This window comes from Manis pentadactyla, chromosome 9 (genome assembly GCF_030020395.1).
Source record: "Manis pentadactyla isolate mManPen7 chromosome 9, mManPen7.hap1, whole genome shotgun sequence".
NCBI lineage: Eukaryota > Metazoa > Chordata > Mammalia > Pholidota > Manidae > Manis > Manis pentadactyla.
In genome coordinates, this window is record NC_080027.1 from 96,064,635 (window position 1) to 96,082,915 (window position 18,281).

Here is an 18,281-nt window from a genome sequence, read left to right on the forward strand (position 1 = left end):
ACAAATGTGTACTCTACTGCGTTTCCGATCTGAGCAGGTAGCCAAGGCTGGGAGGCCAGTGCCAGCCATTCACCTCCCACTTCCTCACCCAGAAATGGAGGTCCCCAAAGAGCCTGCAGAAGGGGTGACAGAAGAGGAGGATCACGCAGAGCCCACAGGGCAGGACGACAAGAACAGGAGCATGAACTGTGCGAACAGATGGTCAAAATGTTTCAGGGAGATGACATATTTGATGTTGGGTCTACATGTTCACTTTAAAGATATACAAATTCCATACTCTATCCTTCTTCCAGATAGAAAACCAGGTTCTAAATCAAAACCCTGAGGCATCAGCCTTAATTGATGTAGTAAGAGTAGCAGCAGCCCCCAATGGGATTCTATTCCTACTGAGCAGATTCCAGCAGGCAGCTGGAGGCCTGAGGTTCACAGGCGCTATGGGCTCCAAGCTCCATGTCACAGGAGGTGCTCAGCGCTGCAGCTCAGTTCAGCAAAGGCCCAAAGCCACCGCGCCAGTGACGATGCTTGGACCCAGACTCCCCTAATGGCATGTGCAATACTAGCTGCAGAGGGAGGGAAATGGGTTTTTAAAGCACCCTCCTGCTGTTTCACAGCGGGCCACAGGAAGGCAGCCTCTGGGGAAAGCAGGCTCCTCCCCGTGCCATTCCCAGGCCCCAGCTGCTGCAGCAGCCTCTGAAGCACCTACCTTTGACGCTGTGCTTGCCTTTGGGCAACTTGCTGATGTGTGAGTTCATACCTATTCAAGAGAGGACAGTCTCAGAAGAGCCTCCAAGTGTACTGGCTCTCAAACCAGCAGCCTGCTGAGCACAAGGTCAGGTGAGAACCTGAGATAAACACCCAGAGAAGCCAGTTCTTCTGCACTTCCCTCCCGTCTGGCTCCAGAAACTGAAGGTGTAGCTCCTTTGAACAGTTTGTGCCAATGGTCACTGCTAGGGGGCCGCATTCAAGGAAAAGTCCGATCTGAGTGGTGGTCAGCCACTCTGCAGGTTTCTGTCCAGTCCACGGCCCAGAACCCTGGCCCATTACTAACCCTGCTCTTTGGGGTCAGTATACAGGACCAAGGAGGACACCCATTCTGAGCTGGGCCAACCAGATTTTCTCTGCAGGGAACCTAGAACTGGGATGGAGACTCCAGTTTGATCTGATTTCAAACACAAAATTTAAACCTCAGCAAGGGGGGGACACAGGTGATATCTTTGTGCAGGTCTACCTCTCTGCTTCCTAGGCCACAGGGAATGGGCACTGCTGGCCTGACACTGCCTCTGCTCCTGTCCTTGGGGTTCTGAGAGGCATTCCTGTGTCTCCTGTGTTCACAGAGCTTCAACAGGTTTCTGCTCCCACCACCTAGCCAGTGCGTCCCTTCAGTGTTTTAATTTCCAGGGTCGCCTTCCAGCCAAGAGGGGGCCCCCTTCCTGCAGCCTGCCCCATCTACCCCTTCAAGCACCACCAGCACCAAAGCTGCCCTACTCACATGTTCCCAAGGGCCACTTCTCCCAACAGGATTAAGCCTACTGGGTCGCCCTGAGATGTGTGGCAGTAGCTGGCACTCTTGGAGACCATGTCAGCAAAATAGATCCCTTTCCCAAACATGTAGCTTGTCTGGAGGGCTGGAGAAGGGATAGTTGAAAACCTGCTGTGAAGTGAGCAGCAGCACGTTTGCTCAGCACTGCGGGCCAGACACCACATGCGAGCTGTGGGCCAGATGCCACACTGAGGTGCCACGTTTGTCCCTGTGACACCCTGGCAAGGAGCACGTGGGCTGAGCTGACATGCTACATCTCCGCTCTGCCAGGGGCTACAAGAAGCCACTTGATCTCTCTGGACCCCACTTTCTCCTCCTCTGAACTGGGGAAAAGAACCTCATGGATTGTGCTGCTGCAGAAGCTGAGTGAGTTAATAAATACCACTTTGACTAGTGCCTGGCACATGTGAATACCCATTAAATGCTGGCTGTTAATTTTATTTTCGTTGTTTGTACGTGAAACATGAAGCTCAGAGCAGTTAGGTCACCTGCCCCCAGGTTCCATGCTACGGCACAGCACCAGCAAGTGATCAGATCTCTCTGCTCAGCACCATCCAGCCGGTCACCCACATAACCAGGTGACATTAAGAGCCCCTTGGGCCTAGGTGGGGCTTCACTCATTTATTGCCACATTTTCCTCAGGAAGGTAATGGGGCCAGAGAGGGTGCCCAGCAGGGTGAGGCTGGTGGCCAAGGTCTGTTTTCTGCATGTCCACATACCAAACAGTGTAGGCAGCAGGGTCTGGCCTCTGCTTCTCTTATTCCAGAAACTCCACTCAACACATGGGCAGCCACCCATCTGCAGAGCTGGGGTCACGAAGGCCAAGGCACCATCTGGGTGCTGAGGAGGAGGGCCCGCACAGGGGTGTCTGGCAACAGCCACCTGTCAGCCACAGCTGTCCTAGCACCTCCGTCTTCAAACAGGCCCCTGACTCACTGGGGTACATGCATGCCTCACCTGAGCACCTACAAAGCTCTTCATGGAGACAACCACACAGGCACTGCTCACCCCTTGCTCCCCGGGCCGCGCACATACCACGGGTGCTTCAGGCAGGGCTATCCGGAGTTCCTGGGACAGGATGCCAGCAAAGTTGGTGGTCCTGGACCTGTGCCATAGCAGCCTCCAGTTATGCAGCTGCTTGAACGGCTTGAAGCACTGGCTCTCCCCTTCGCGTGCTATCTTGAAGATCTTGAGGGGATTGAATGAAGGAGAGGGGAAAGAAGCCACTTGTCACTATGGCTAAGATCTGACCAGCTGCTCTGACAGCTGGAAATCTTCAGCTCTGCTGAGTATGTAAGGCGTTTCAACCAGGCCAGATGAAGCAGCGAGACTAGTCCAGGGCCGAGCCAGAGACTTGCTGTTAGAAATTACTACTGCCTGTAACACGTGAATACCTGAGGCTCTTTATTTTGGATCTCTGATTCTAAAAGTAGGTTCTGAGAAAAGAAATGCCCTTTGGACAGAATAAAAAGCCACCCCCAAATCACAAGACTACTAAATTTTCTGCTCAGTGAACAAATGAGTTACTTCTTCTGGTTATTTAAAGCAAAGTGCTCTTTCCTACACAGGCCTGGGCTGGAGGAAAGAGCAGGCAAGAGCTGTAAGGACAACGGGAGGGGGGCGGAGGGGAAGTGTCTTACATCGATGACTTCCAAGTCATATGCATTATGCGTGCTTGCATGCGTATTCTTGACGTAGTTCCTGATGGTCTCGGCTTCCTTGGAATCTTTGTCCACGACCTAGAAGGTGTCCTGGAATTAGAGCAAGGGAGGCCCCCGGAGAGCCACACGAAGGCAGGAGGAAGACCACAGGCCCAGCCGGCATCAGTACCATGGCCCCCTGGGCTAGTGGTCCCCCATCTCTGGGGCACTAGCTTCTGCATCTGTTCCAGTGGCAAGAGAGTCTAGTCATTCCCCGTCTTAAAGTTCCATGCTTTAGGATATTAGGAAAACTAGAATGTGGGGATCACTGGGAACAGGGTGCCTCTGAGCAAGGAGCCAGCTCCCAGGTTAACAATCCAGCTCACTGGAACCACAACACATGGGCTAGGAGACACCCTAGAGCCAAGACTTGCAATCAGAGGTGCAAGGATCCAATCAGCTGTAGGTTTTAAGGATGGGGATGAATGTCCCATCTCCTTCCAATTCTTGGGGCCAAGCACAGAGTGGCTCAGAGTACACGCCCACCAATAACTAGCAAAGCTAATATGATCTAGGCCAAATAAGCATGAGTGTGTCATGACAAAGGCCGTGTTTTGTCCTATTTTCATATTCTTATCCAAAGTTCAGATAATCCAGGAATTCTGACCTTTTTCAGAGCCTCCTGATCAAGTCAACAGAGAGTTGACAACCCCTCCCTAAGGCACAGCACCCACAGCATCCCCAGCAATGTACCCCAGGAACAAAACAAGTGACAGTTGGGGTCATACCCTGCTTTGACCTACAGACCTATGTTTTGTCCTAAGCAAGAAGCAAAGGCTCTTTTTAGTGACGTAAACACACCACATAGGGCTCCCCAGGCCCGTGGGGACTCAGGTCTGCATCACTGGGGGAGGGTGCGGGGGCCAAGGAGTGAGGGGCCCAGGCTCAGGCTCAGGCCCAGCCAGGTGCTGAGGCAGGAACTCCACTCTGGTTGGCCTGGGCAGGGTGATTTCTCCCAGACTCCAAACACTCTGAAGGTTAAGGACTGCACCACCCCGACCACTTCAACGCTGAGGAACATGAACAACCAGGTTTGGTGTTTTTATCAAGACCATCAGGCATTTCCACTTCTGAAATGGGACACCAATATAAACCCTCTAAGGTGCACACCACAGAGTCTCCAGACATCCTTTCTAGATTGAGGAAAAGAAGAACTTTTTTAAGGCTCCTCAAGATCCCATCTGTACACCAAACTAAGACACTGGCTTAAAAGCCTGCCTTGCAAACAAGATGCATATTTACAGGTAAAATGCTCTGAGGTTCTCAAAGGATCACCTGCGGCCACATCTGGGAATTTAAGTTAGAAGGGCTAATTCCTGGGCCCCAGCAATCTGCCTAAGCAGCTCTCCATGGAGCTCCTTATGCACATTCAAGTTTGGGGACCATTGCTCTTGGGATGAGTGGTCAGGAAGCTTCAAAGAGGGCAGGCCCTGTTACCTTAATGTCAGTTTTGAGTTTCTCATAGTTGACATCGATGGGGTCCTCTCTGCTATTATCAGACCCACCCCTGAGCAGACTGTAGGCCACCTCAATGTCCAGCAGATTGACCAGCATTTCCACCTTGGCCTGGAGGAACAAAAGAAAGCCTTGAACTAGGTACCAAGGCGAGAGAGAAAGACCCGGCCAGTTTTGGCCCAGAAAACCTATGCAGGTAACAGCAAACAGTGCAGCAGCAACCCCTAGCTGGTCGCTGCTAGCCCATCACAGTTGTTCAGTGAACTCCTGAAGGACTTCTTGGAATGCTGAGGAGGGCTGCTCTGTAGGGCAGGGTGGAAGCTGCACACATGGTAAGGGCAGTTTTCCTCCTGCACACATGGTGACAGGTGGGGACCTCTCACTCACCCCCTCGCGAGGCACGGAGGGAAGGCAGATGGGGAGGAAGACACCATTAGGAAGAGAGGCCCCTTTTCCCAGCTCGAGGTGGTGGAGTGCATGAAGCGTGGGTAGGAAAACCATTGTTATCTTGCCTATGGGGTCTCTACCATGTGGAAAGCCCACTTTTTAATGAGGGCACAGGGGTGGCCCTGGCCCCGGCCCTAGGGACTGTAATGTGGAGGGGCAGTGGCGGGGAGCAGTGTCCACCAGAACCTGTGGGCTACCTGCATGCTGTCTGCAATGTTTAGGAGTGGGGGCTTCTTCATCCTGAAGTCATGGGGAATCAGGGTGCAGAAGCGATTTGACAGATCCAGGATCAGAGAGTCACTGCTGTCCTGGGACACCGCCTGGAGGGGAGGGGACAGAGGGACACACTGTGGGGGCAGCTGTGAGCCCCAGTGCTTGGCTGAGCTTGCTTCTCTAGGAGGCAGACCCCATAGTAGCCTGGTGTGTGCCCAAAACAGGAAACCCAGGGAAATTTCCAAGACCACCTTCCTGTGGTTGTCACATTGCCCAGCACCTTCTAACTGCAGCTCAGCACACAAGGGGCTTCCCATACCCAATGTCATTTGTACCCAGAGTTGTGTACTTGCAGGTATACAAACTCCCACTGTGATGGGCTCATGGACACTGATGTAAAATTCTTTCAACATTTTGTGTGTTTGAAACATTTTCATACTAAGATGTTGAAAGGGAAAAAACCCACTGCCATAAAATTCAGTGAGGCCCTCTTCCCCCACTGACATTCATCTTTAAGGCAGAAGTTATTTTATTGCCCCTGAGGCCCAGGTGTTGCCAGGCACAGGCGGGCTAAGCGCCCTGCATGACCACAATGCTAAGTAGTGCTCCATATGCAGAAGGTGTTCAATAAATGCACGAAGACATAAGGAAGCTGCACCACAGGGATAAGACACCCTAGGTGAGCAGAGAATGGGAGGGTCAACGAGCTGGTAACTGCAGGTCCCCAGACTCAGGCTGGCTTCTCACAGGGCCAGGTGTCTTCAAGTCATAAAACTTCCATGTGAGCTGCAGTTTTCTCTGTGCAACATAAGGATGTCAGCCCTTCCACCCGGGGATTCCAGAACAGCAAGGGGCTGGGGCTGAGCCATCTCAGCCAGTGGGCAACAAGGTAGAGGCCACCACTGGGAACAGATGTAACTGGATCTAACCGATCCCTTCCGGGGCCTATTCTCTGGCCCAGCCAGAAGTCCACTTTCCCAGTAGCACATCAGCTTCCTGTGCGTTCTTTCCCAAGTCAAGCCTGCTCCCCACCCCAGATATAAGCAGAACCCACCAGCACCTCCAGGGCAAGGCTTGATGGCTCTAGGGCTGGGGATCCTTGATAGGCAAGTTGACACTGAATGAACATTTATCAAAGTAAGGAACTAGTTAGCTTTCTAGTCAGTGATTTCCCAGTAACTGCAAAATAAACTCAGCCTAACTCTTAAGGACACACAAAACAAAATTAGAACATTTTCATGAGGATGGAGAACCAGATTCCTCATCAAGTTCATAGGGAGTTTATTATCCTCAATGATTTGATCATTGAAAACACTGCTGATTCACTGTTTTGTGACGTCTTCTGCAAATGGCAGGCACTTGTCCTACTTGTTGGCTTGAAAAACATTGGAATCATGAATTGTGCCTGGGTAGTCTATTCCATGAACCTTGAATAAAGGTACTGCTGCACCCACCCTGTAGATCAGAGGCCAGACAGGCAGATGGCCCCAGAAACCCACTGGGCAGCTGGACAGGGAGAGGCCAGCTCCGTGCTTACCTGCTGGACCTCGCTGAGGATGGAGTACACAGCCTGGATCTGCCTTTTGCTTAGCTTTCCCAAGGGCATCTTCTGAAGGTCAATCTGAGGAAACAGGAGGAGATTTCCCTTTGAAAGCCAGGCACTGTGCCCTGTGATTTTGGCAGAGCTGGACAAAATACCACCGCAGGCCTAGGGGCCCGGCACAACACAGCTGAAGACCCAGTGGCCCAACTCAACTGAGTCTGTGGCTCTGCCCTCGCTGTCCTCAGTCAGAAATAGCCCAGCGCTTCTGGGAGAATATACACATTCCCTTTCAGTCCCAAGGACGGATGAGGGCCAGCCCAGGTGGCCTTCCCTGGGGTCTCAGAGCCAAGGCAGTTTCTAGCCCGAAAGTAAGAACCATAAAGTGGTGGAAAGTATTTCTGAAAGGACACACTCCTGAACATATGTATTTATTATTCAAAGCAATGCTGTCCCTTTCCAATCAGACACACCAATAGGCATTTCTTCCAGCTACTGCTCGAGAAAGGTGGTGAGCTCCAGTGGAAAAGCATGAGATCTGCAGCCAGAAGGACTACTCACCACTTAGCTAGTAATACATCCACTCAGCCTTGGCCTCTGATCTGTAAAATGGGGCTACCTGCCTCAAAAGGCAGTTCCCCACCCCCCACCCCCGCCACCGGCAAATGGCCTGGCCGGCACTGCCGCTCTGTGCACCAGGACCCATGTGCTATATTCTGAGACAATCACCAGGGCTGTTCCCAGTGGACCCTTCCTTCTGAGCTCCTGGGCCCAAGACAGCACCTCACCCATCTCTCCATCTCCAGCACGCACAGTACCTAAACTAGAGGGAGCCACACAAGCATCTGACAAATGGAACTGCCAGGTGACCAAGTTAAACTAGAGGCTGTGGAAGTGCTGACAGCTCCTCAGGCACCAACCTGGGGCCAGTGTTTAGTAGTGACCATGAGCCGTGGCACCCTGGCCTCTCTGTACCCTCAGTACCAGCAGCTCTATCCCAACAGGACATGGCTTCTGGGAAGTTAAATGTCGGGGCTCCATGTGGGGAAGAAGGTAGATAAGCTATTGTGAGACAAGGACAGGTACAGTAAGAGGGCAGAGTGCCTTCAGTGTGGATTATAAATTAGTTCTTAAGAAGGAACTGAAAGATGTTTATCAAGGGCTGAGTGACCAGACACTCTGAAGGGAGCAACATGCCCCAAGCTGTGTGACTCTGGTGTCTGTGTACCAGCACCCCTCGAAAGGCACACCTGAGCCAGAGGAGTGCTCAGCACAAGCCAGCCCCACTACGGGAAGGGGAAAGGGGTGGCCCTCGGAGTCAGGGAGCTGTGAGCCACAGACGCAGCCAGGGGGAGGTTTCCAGGCAACAGCTGGACTAGGACACAGCCGCGCCCTCCCACTCTGGCTCCTTCCTCAGGGAGAGCCAGGAGGCCTGCCGAGCAGAAAGCTTCCCTGCTACCTGTTCCCGTATCGTGTGCTAGGCCCAAGCCCATGGGGGGCCCACCAGGTTACAAGCAGGACCCTGGCCCTTTCCTTCCTGCAAATTAGTTACCTGAGTGAAAGCAGCATAAAAAATGTTACTTCACAGGAAGAGACTTGGGACACCTAACAGTTGAGAAAGTACAAATTCTATGAATCAGCCAGAGCATAGGAAGCCAGAAGTTACGACCTTTGTTTTAAATCATTAGTCAAATGGAGCCCCCGCCTTCACTATATTTCTCTCCCTTTCCTCATGGTCTGCGTTCTGAAGAAGCCCACCCACAAGCTTAACTAGCCAGGCCTCCCAGACCCAAGTCGGGCTATGTATTTATCTGAACAAGATCATGCACACCCTGACCATCTTCAAACCCATCAGGGGCGTCTAGGATGTAACTCAACACTGTTTTCGGACAACAGCTGAGCTGTGAGCAGTCCTGCCAGGCTCAGCTCCAGGCAAAGGGACTCAGGGTCAGGAGGCAGAGGCTACCAGTGGCTTCTACCACCAGGCTTGTGCCGTCGCTATCCAAGGCTGGCAGGCAGCCTCTAGGATCTGGGGAGGAGTGGCTGGCTAAGGCTGACCCCCGGTGCTCACCCTCCCCATGGATCCCTGCTCATTTTCCAGAGCAGCCCCGAAGCTTCCAGGATCTGTGGCTGGGAAGAGTGGAGGGTGCTATCTGCCAGCCTCATACCAGCAGTGCCCAGACCATCTCTGTTTCAAAGGTCCCGGGGTGAGCACTCAGGAGCTGATGCCAGGGACAAGAACTAGGGGCCCTTCTGCACCCATCGCCCTGGAGAATGTAAGATAGGACGGAGACCACAGGGACCCCTGGGCTGGCTGCAGTCCCTGTCGTTCTGCCCTGAGCAGAGAGGCGGGACGAGTCCATACCTGCCTCCCCACCTGCTCTTAACAAGTCAGTATGAATTTAATCCACGAAGCAAGCATCAGTTCTTTGCACATCTGTCAGTGCTGATTGTTTTATTATTACTGGACCGTCCTGGACTTCCCACAACAATACTGGCTGACCCGTTGGTTAGGCCACAAAAGAACCATGCCTGCAATACCCCACCATGGCCACAAGAAGGGCAGGAGTGCAAGGGAGTCTGGGGACCGAGGAGCCAGGCCTCTACCACACACTGCCCATCTCCCAGCAGGCCAGACGGGTCGCAGGCCCCAGGTCCCCCTGCAGTCTTCTCTGGCTGAGGGACAGACTGACATCCACTGAGAACAGTCCCTGTGCTATCAGCAGCTCAGCACCCAGATCATCAACCCCAGCAAATGCTCTCAATAAAATGGAAGTGCAGTAACCTCATATTCCACCATGGCTTTCTTCATACTTTCCACATCAAAGATCATCTTAATGAGGTCCTGCACCGGCCCGGGGAGCTCAGACTTGGCGCCAGGGGTCACTGTCAGCTTCTTCACCGCCTCCTCATCCTTTGGGAGGAGAAAATCAGAGACCCAGTCAAACAACCCAAGCAAAGTGGCAGTGGTGTTTGGGCTGCAGGTAAGAGAGGACAGGGTGCCACTAGCAAAAAAGGCTGCATGTTCATCAAGAGGGTTTGGGCGGTAGGTGCTTGGAGGTGCCTGAGTCTGCACAGGGGTCAGGCACTTCCTGGCACCCAGTCCTCTCGGCTACTGCTGGCCTCTCATGCCCAAACCAGAAGTGGTGGCAGCTGTGAGGGCGAACCTTGGCCCAAGGGGACACTGGACATATTCCCCTTTTTCCTGCATCACCTCACCTAGGGGCGACTGTAAGACTGGGTCCACACTGCCTACTAGGCAACCAGCCATTTCCTGCCAGGCAGCTTGACAGGGTTAATGTGTTCTACCCTCTGTCCTCCGTCTCACTCTGCCACCCCTCAGGCCCTGCTCCCTGGAGAAGCCGGGCTAAGTGAAAACCATGCTGTACTTTAAGCATTCTAATTCTCCTCACTTTTGACCCCACAAGGGCAGGGACTGTGTTCTGTCCATCAGTGTCCCTAGTGAGTAACAGTGTTTGGTATGTGCCTTGAATGAAGATAACTGGCACTGGGTTTGATCCCAGAATTGGGTTGGCCTAACCAAGCCACATTAGAGGGATGTGCCCAATGTTGGTGCCCTTGGCTGCAGCTGCCAACATCACAGCAGATCTGCTCTATGTGTCACATGGAGTCTTTAATCCATTCTTATCCTCCGGTTAGAGCTTCTATGGAAGGCAAACTATTAAGAGGTAACAGTCTTTTTAAAATGCGTATGGTCTGTGACCCAATACCACCATCTCTTAATGGCACTAACAGAGGTATAGATATTTTTATGTATATCAGCATCACTACAGCAAACACCTGGAAATAACCTAAATGCCTAATGGGAAGTGATGTTTGGTAAATTATAAATTACAGCCACCCGTAACTCCAGAATTATGGAATTCTATGCATCCTTAAGAAATGATGCTCCAGATCAGTACAGTTTAATTCACTAGCCACTGTTTCTGAAATTCAGTCTGAATTGAGGTGTGCTGTAAGGGCTAGAAATATACCAGACTTCAAAGATTTAGTTTAAAAAAGAAAAAAAGAGTATGTATTGTCTCAATAATTTTGTCTCTCAATAATCACATGTTGAAATGTTATTTTGGATATACAGGGCTAAATGAATGACTAGTATTAATTTCACTGCTGCCTTTTCTAAAATGTAGCTACTGAAATATTTAAAACTGCCCAGGGGTCACCTACCCCCACTGGACAGCACTGCTCTAGAAGACATGAGGAGACATTCCAGGGAATCAAAGCAAAAAGAAGGTGGTCACAACACTGTATGTACAGAAAAACCCCACTTTCATGGTGGGAAGAGCACCTGTAAAGTGAGGAAGGGTGCTAATGACAGATGCTGTGATTTCAACTGAAGTTACTTCTGGGTTTTGTTTTTTGTGCCTTTGTCTCTCTCAAAATCTCCTAAAATCAAATGTGTATTTTTGAAATCAGGTAAGTTCTGTAAGGGGCACTGCTGAGTCAGACCGAGTCTGTCCACCCCTAAAGTTCTAGGTCTCAACCTCAACACTGTAAGAGAGTTAAATCCTATTTTTAATGCTGAGAATTTAGGACACTCTATAAACTAGAGCATTCCCCAAAAAACATGTTAAGCCTTAAAGATCTGGAATTACAATCTATACTCATCTATAAATCTCAATCCTGCTGCAAAATAAATGTGCCTTTCTCCCCGAAGGTAACTGATTTTACCATAAAAACAAAGGGAGCATTTTTGTCTAAAATACATCAGGTGAGAGACAATGACAGCACTGCCTGGTGAGATACACAGGGAGCTGTCAGGCTGCAAATGCAGGTATAGCAGATTAACTAAGAAATAATCTGGGACTAAAAACTAGCAGGGAATGTGAAATAATAATTCCATGCTGCAGATAAACCAGGTGATGCGATCTATGATGAAATATGGATTTAGTGAAGGGGCCTTCCCTGGAATCTCTGAATTACTCCTTGTGGCGTTTAGGGAGTAACTTCAAAGACTGTGCCTCCTTGATGGTCTTTAAAATGCCTGTACTGTTCTCATCTAAGGCTCCACCTCACACTTCATGGTGAGAATTTTATTCATGAAGGGGTATTGGATTTTATTAAATGCTTTTTCTGTATCTATTAAGATGGTCATGTATTTTTGTCTGTATGTTGTATTACATGGATTGGTTTTTGTATGCTGAACCAACTTGCATTCCTGAGATAAATCACTCCAGATCATGGTGTGTGAATCCCTATACGCTGCTAGACTGTTTAGTATTTTGTTGAGGACTTTGCTTCTATATTCATAGGGATATTGGTCTGTAGTTTTCTTGTGATGTCTGTCTGTCTTTGGTATCAGTTGGGAAGTGTTCCCTCCTCTATTTGGGGGAAGAGTTTATGAAGGTCTGGCAGGTATTAATTCTTTAAAGATTTGGTAGCATTCACCAGTGCTGCCACCTGATCCATGGCATGCTTTTTCAAGAACACAGTGTCCTTTCCTTTTACTAGGACCAGAAGGACTAAAAGCATTATTGGTCACCTGGCCATAGTCAATTTCCAGAAGGTAGAAGTTTCTGGGGTGCTTGGTGAAGTTTCTGCAGTGCCAGGAGTTCTCAGTTTTCTCTTCATACAATTCCATGAAGTGTTCGATGGCAACCTCCTTGGATGGCATCTGCTCCAGTTTGTTACTACCAATCACTGTGCCCATGTGGCCCCAGGACCTGAATATCCAGTACCTAGGAGAGGAAAAATTAGGGAAGAACATCAGATACAGATGCACATTTCAGGACACATTTTACTTCCTGACTCTCCGAACACCCTGAAATGATCGCAATTGACATAGGAACAAAAGGAACTGATATTATAATAAAGGAATTTTCTTTTACTTTTATTAAACTGAGGGTTCTAGTAAGTAAAGCATGCCCTATCAAGTCACACTGGCAAATGGGACTAAAGAGTGCCAAACAACAGGTTAGGCCTGGACCTGGGAGCCAATCCTGAGGAGCCAATCCTGGAGCCTGTAGACCTTTACATAAAAACACCCAATTCTGCCCCCCCAAGATATAGAGCAAAGAGCACTGTGCAGCCATGTGTTCAAGGAGACAACTACTGACTACACACCCTAACGGTGATGAAGAACTTTTGGCTCAGGTCAGAGGCCGAGAAGCAATTAATTGCAGGGGGTGGACAGTGGCATGCAGGGTCAGGCTGCAGGCCCAGCTGTCACTTAGCTTCCATCTCTGTCTAGGGCAGACACACATCCTGGGAGCTGGCTGTGCTGCTTAGCTTTGGATGAGTTAGTTTTTCTCAGGGGATCTACTGAGTAAGTTAAATTTTACATCACAACAAATCAATGTATCAAATCACAAATGCAAGATTTGTATGTATTTTTAAGGCAAAACCAAAGAATTCAAAGAAAACCTGGGGCTTCCTGCCAATTTTCAGGGTTGATGCTTAAAAGCATATAAATTCACTCTGCTGTGGTTTTTCTCTAGAGATATTATGTTGACCTGCCCTGCAAATACTTCTGGCCCTCCAGCCCACACTACCATTTCATTCTAAAAACCAGTAGACATGGGCCACCAGGAAAACACACTCAACTACAGTTATCACAAGAATTTTTTCCTGATGGTGGGCAATTTTATTCTTGTCATTTCACAGACAAAGGCACTCTGCCTGTTTCTACAAAAACCCCATTCCTCTTGCACTACAATTCACAGCAAGCTTTTGGAAGGTATGTTTTACAAGAAGCTGTTTTTCTGACTTTGAAATCTCAGACAAGAAGAGTAGGCAATAACCTAATGACGTCGGCATTATTTCTTCATAAATTTCAAGTAGCCAACTAAACACTTAGTATTCTGTTAGGATCACTTCTGGTATTTCCTTTCTAAACAAACAGTTTGGTGAAAAGCCGAGCGATGGGAGGACCCCAAGCCTCCGGCCGAGGCTTCCCAGGTAACAGTTCTCGTGGGCACTGTCGCAGGGGCGTGCCTTCCCACTAGGAAAGCTTTTTGGATATCCTGGACCTCCAATGGGAGAACTGTTTTCATTTGCTAAAGGAAAAGGTCCAGGTTAATATATCAAAGTAATTATTTGAAAATGCCTTTTCACCATGAGACTTTCATAGTTCCTTCCACAGCCTGTGCACCCACAGGCTCCCCTTCCGACTGGACGTATCGAGGGACCACCACAGGGAAGAGGACCACCCTGCCTGGAAAGGTGTGGATGGGAAAAGCCAGCCCAGGCCCTCAGCATCCAGAATTGGCCCTTGCCTTTCTCCACCATGTAAAAAAGAAAAACAAAAGGCAAACCCAAGCCTGTTTATTAACTAGGGAGCCTAAAGCAACATTAGAGCGAGTTCACTTCTTGCCAAACTTTCATTTGCTTCAGAAGTTTTAAAGTATGTGTAGAGGTATTGGAAAATCTAGACTAGTCTTCAGGAGGCTACAGGAGAGGGGTGCTGGGATGCCTGCATCCCATGGGGATGGCAGGACTGGGTACAGGAGAGCGAAGCTGTCTGTCTGCCCTCTTGTCACAGGCCGAGGGTACACCTGTGCTCTGTGAGGAGCTCGAACTCCCCAGGCGCCGGGAAAACTGGTTTCACGAGGCTGACAGTACAGCCCTCACAGGCCGGCATGTGCTCCCCCCTCCCCAGGACACACCTGCCTTCTTTGTCACCCTCCAGGAGCTGCAGCTTGTAATAGGAGTTGGTTCCTTTAACGATGTCCACCAGGCCAAGGGTGGCGCTGAACACCTTCCCGCCTTTCTCCAGGACGTGTGCGGAGTGCTCCAGGCCTGTTGGAGGGCGAATCCCCTACAGTCCCTGCTCCCGTGGGCTGGGGCAGATGTGCAGTTCACTGCTCCCATCTGCCGCCACCACCCGCTGGAGGGTCCCCACAGGACACACGAGTTCTCAGGACTGGGGAAGTCGGAGAGCAGGCAGGTGGGCCAAGGTGTGGCCCTGCTCCCACACTTTTTCCTAATCATCTGGGGCACGTGGAGTCACTGTGCTCATGTTCCTGTCTGCTTACCAGAATCAGGATCGACAGCTGCTCCTCCTTTCAGAGTTAATTTCATTCTCTTTTCAGATTTGTTGACACCTTGGAGGGGAGAGAGAAATGTGCACATTAGAGTGGGATGGTGGAGGGCCGACAAGTGCACGGCCTCCCCTCTGACTGCCCACGTGGCCCGTGTGCTGCCCCTGCCCTTCCCACCCCAAAGCACCTCCACCCTGTGTCCACGGAAAATGGAGCAGAGGAAGCTGGCAGGGAAGTGTTCCACAGGCCACTCCGGGGCACAGGGGGTGAGGCCCCGCACAGGCAGATGCGTGTAGCTGGCCAGGAGCAGGGCCATGACTACGGCAGCTGGGCGACCGGCACCTCACCTGCCTCCTTGCCGGGGCCCTTGCTCTTCTTGGGGAGTGCAGCCCCCACCTTCCCTCCAGGGGCCGCTACTTCTGAAGGCTCTGCCTTCACCTCTGCCCCCCAAGGGGACAAGATGTGGGCTGAGAATAACTCCTGGAGGCCTTTCATGGAGGCAGAGACATCCTGGAGGAAGTCCTCAGACACAATGCGGATGTTGGCTTCTCTGACTTCCTCCATTTTCTTATTCATCTTTTCTACCTCCTCTGTCAAAATCAGAAGAAGAAGGTGAGCAGTGAGATGAAAACTAAACTTAAATCTCCAACTACTAGTGTCATATTTACTCAGTCCTTCCAAACCCTCCTCACCACAGCTCCCATTTCCTCCAAACCCAGTGTTCACAGGGCTCTTTCCCACAGCTGACTCTGCTCAGCAACATTCCCCTAAGGGATGATGAGCTAAGGACAAGGTGACGGGTAAGCCACAGGAAAGGGACCCTGACATCCAACTCATACGGGAAAAGCTGTACCCTATTTCTCAGGTCTTGGAGACCTAAAATGGTTGTCCACATAAACCCGCAAAGGAACCTGTTCACCTTTGTTAACACTGCATCTTCCAAATGGATAATCAGATACATAATTTACAGTTATTTCCTCCACTTTGGTAGGCTGCCCTTCATTTTGGTGATGGATTTCCTTTGCTATGCAGAAGTTTTTTAGTTTGATGCTGTCCCATTTGTTTATTGTTTTTGTTGCTTTTGGTTTTGGTGTTAGATTCAAAAAATTATCTCCAAGACTGATGTCAAGGAGCTTACACCTATGCTTCCATCTAGTTTTAAGGTTTCAGGTGTTATGTTTTATTTAATCCACTCTGAGTTTTTGTGCACAGCATAAAACAGTTTCCCACCTCCATTTACTGAAGAGACCTTTTCCAAATTGTGTATTTTGGACTCCTTTGTTGAGGACTAATTGCCCACATAAATGTACATTTATTTCTGGACTCTGATCCTGTCCCATTGGTCTACGTGTCTACTTATGCCATGACCACACCGTTCTGATTACTGCAACTCTGTAGCATAGCTTGCGATCAGTGAGTGCAATGCCCCCTTGTTCTTCCTCTAGGTTGCTTTGGTTATTTGGGGCCCTTTGTGGTTCCATACAGATTTAGGATTATTTGTCCTATCTGGAAAATGTCATTAGATTTTGACAGGGATTAACTGAATCTGTACATTACTTTGGGGAGTGTGGAGCTGAGTCTTATGGAGGTTCCCCTGTACATAACAAGTGTTTTTTTCCTTCTGTGCCTTTACTATTCCCTCCTTGTCCTTAATTTTTAATGTGTCTTGGGGTGGGCCTCTTTGGATTCATCTTGTTTAGGGCTCTCAGGGCTTCCTGGACCTGGATATGTTTCCTTCCCAGGTTAGGGAAGTTCTCAGTTGTTAGTTCTTCGTATGCTTTCTGCCCCTTTCTCTCTTCTTCTAGGACCCTATAATGCGAATGCCAGTCTGTTTGATGTTGTCGCTCCCCTAAGACCCCTGAGCTACCTTGACATTTTTTCATTCGTTTTTGTCCTGCTCTAACTGGGTGAGTTCCACTGCCCGGTCTTTAAGCTGATGGATCCAGGCTACCGTGAACCCCTCTCATGTATTTTTCAGCACAATTGTTAAATCTTCAGCTGTGACTTCTGTTTGGTACTTTCTTGTATTTTCCATCTCTCTGCTGAAGTTCTGTGTCCATCCACGCATCTCCCCAGTTCAGTAAGCATCCTTATGACCATTGCTTTGAACTCTTCACCAGGTAAACGACTTCAAGGTTTCTTCCTGAGGTTTTATCATTTGGAACATGTTGCTGTTTCTTCACTTTGCCTGATGATCTGTGTTAGTTTCTATGCAACAGATTAAACAACCAGCTCTCAGCCTGGACATGTAGAAGACCCTTCTGCCCAGCCACGCTCCACCTCTTGGTCATCTCTTAGACTGCTGTGCTTGTCCAAATGGTCTATTATAATTTTCACAGATCCTGGCAAGACCTCCCAGTGTCCCAAAGGGGAGGAGCTCAGTGCCTGGATTCGGGCCAGCAGGGAATAGGAAGGAGCCTGCGGTCTCGGCTGGGACAGGAGCAGGGGAGTATATGCTGCGATACAGAGCAGTAACAGAGGCACAAACCTGGCTACTCTCCGTAAAGCTGAACATGATGTTGTGATGGAGAAGAGACACACTTTTGGGTGTCCTGTATATCAGACATTGAACCAAGCGCCTCCTCTCCCGTAATTCTCAGCACGATCGTAAGACACAGACAGCAGGATCTCCATTTTACAACCAAGGTCAAACTCACTTTTAGTACTGATGTACAGGGAGGCCTTGTTGACTGTACCCGTCAACTTTCCCCCAAGTCTCTCGATCATGCCCTTCACTTCGTCTTTGGTTTGGGAGAGCTTCCCAAGAGTCAGGATCCTCATGTTGGACAGCGGCTTATCTGGAAGGGGAGAGCAGAGTCAGGAAGCCAGGCAGACGCGTCCAGGGACAAATCAGAACAGGTTGTGGGACAGCCTCTGCACCCTTCTCTGAGCAGCTTCTCCTGAGGGAAAACAGAAGAAAGGGGCTAGTGCAAAAGCGGATGTCAAGGCAGCCAACTGCCACCCCAGAGGCGGTTCCTGCCCCCAGGCACAGTAAGGACCAGGCTGAAAGAAGCCACCCAAGGACACAGCTCCCCCAGCAGGCCAGCTATGCCAGCTGTGGTCAGGGTGCCCCAGGCAGACTAGGAAGACTGCAGTTGAGGATGAGGGACCAGGATGTTGGCAGTGGGGTGGGAAGCAGAGGGGTAGACCACATGAACCCCCAATTCCTTGTATTATACACTCCAGACATGAGATGCTGTGGGCAGAAGGCCTTCAGGCACTCCCTGGGACAGCGGATAACAAGGGACATTGGCAGTTTATTGCAAACTGGCTGAGTTCCTCGCAGGGAACAAAAACATTTAGTTGTTTGTCAACTGCAGGTCAGGAGAAGCAGGAGGGATCTCAGAGCTGGAGGGAGGAGGGTCAGAGGGCCTATCAGACCTGGC

The 18,281-nt window shown here is 50.1% G+C and overlaps 1 protein-coding gene across 1 annotated transcript; it reads right to left on the bottom strand.

Moving 5' to 3' along the window:
• Nucleotides 1–13: 13 nt before the first annotated feature.
• LOC130685044 (poly [ADP-ribose] polymerase 1-like) lies at nt 14–17,924 on the bottom strand. The gene is made up of 13 exons (XM_057508223.1): nt 17,553–17,924; nt 15,243–15,485; nt 14,890–14,958; nt 14,521–14,653; nt 12,399–12,594; nt 9,681–9,809; nt 6,893–6,976; nt 4,678–4,806; nt 3,181–3,279; nt 2,576–2,728; nt 1,490–1,617; nt 704–754; nt 14–113 (listed from the first exon to the last, which is right to left on the bottom strand). The coding sequence occupies exons 1-13, from the start codon at nt 17,674–17,676 to the stop codon at nt 14–16; spliced, it is 1,638 nt and encodes a 545-aa protein (XP_057364206.1). The 5' UTR covers nt 17,677–17,924.
• Between the last annotated feature and the right edge of the window lie 357 nt (nt 17,925–18,281).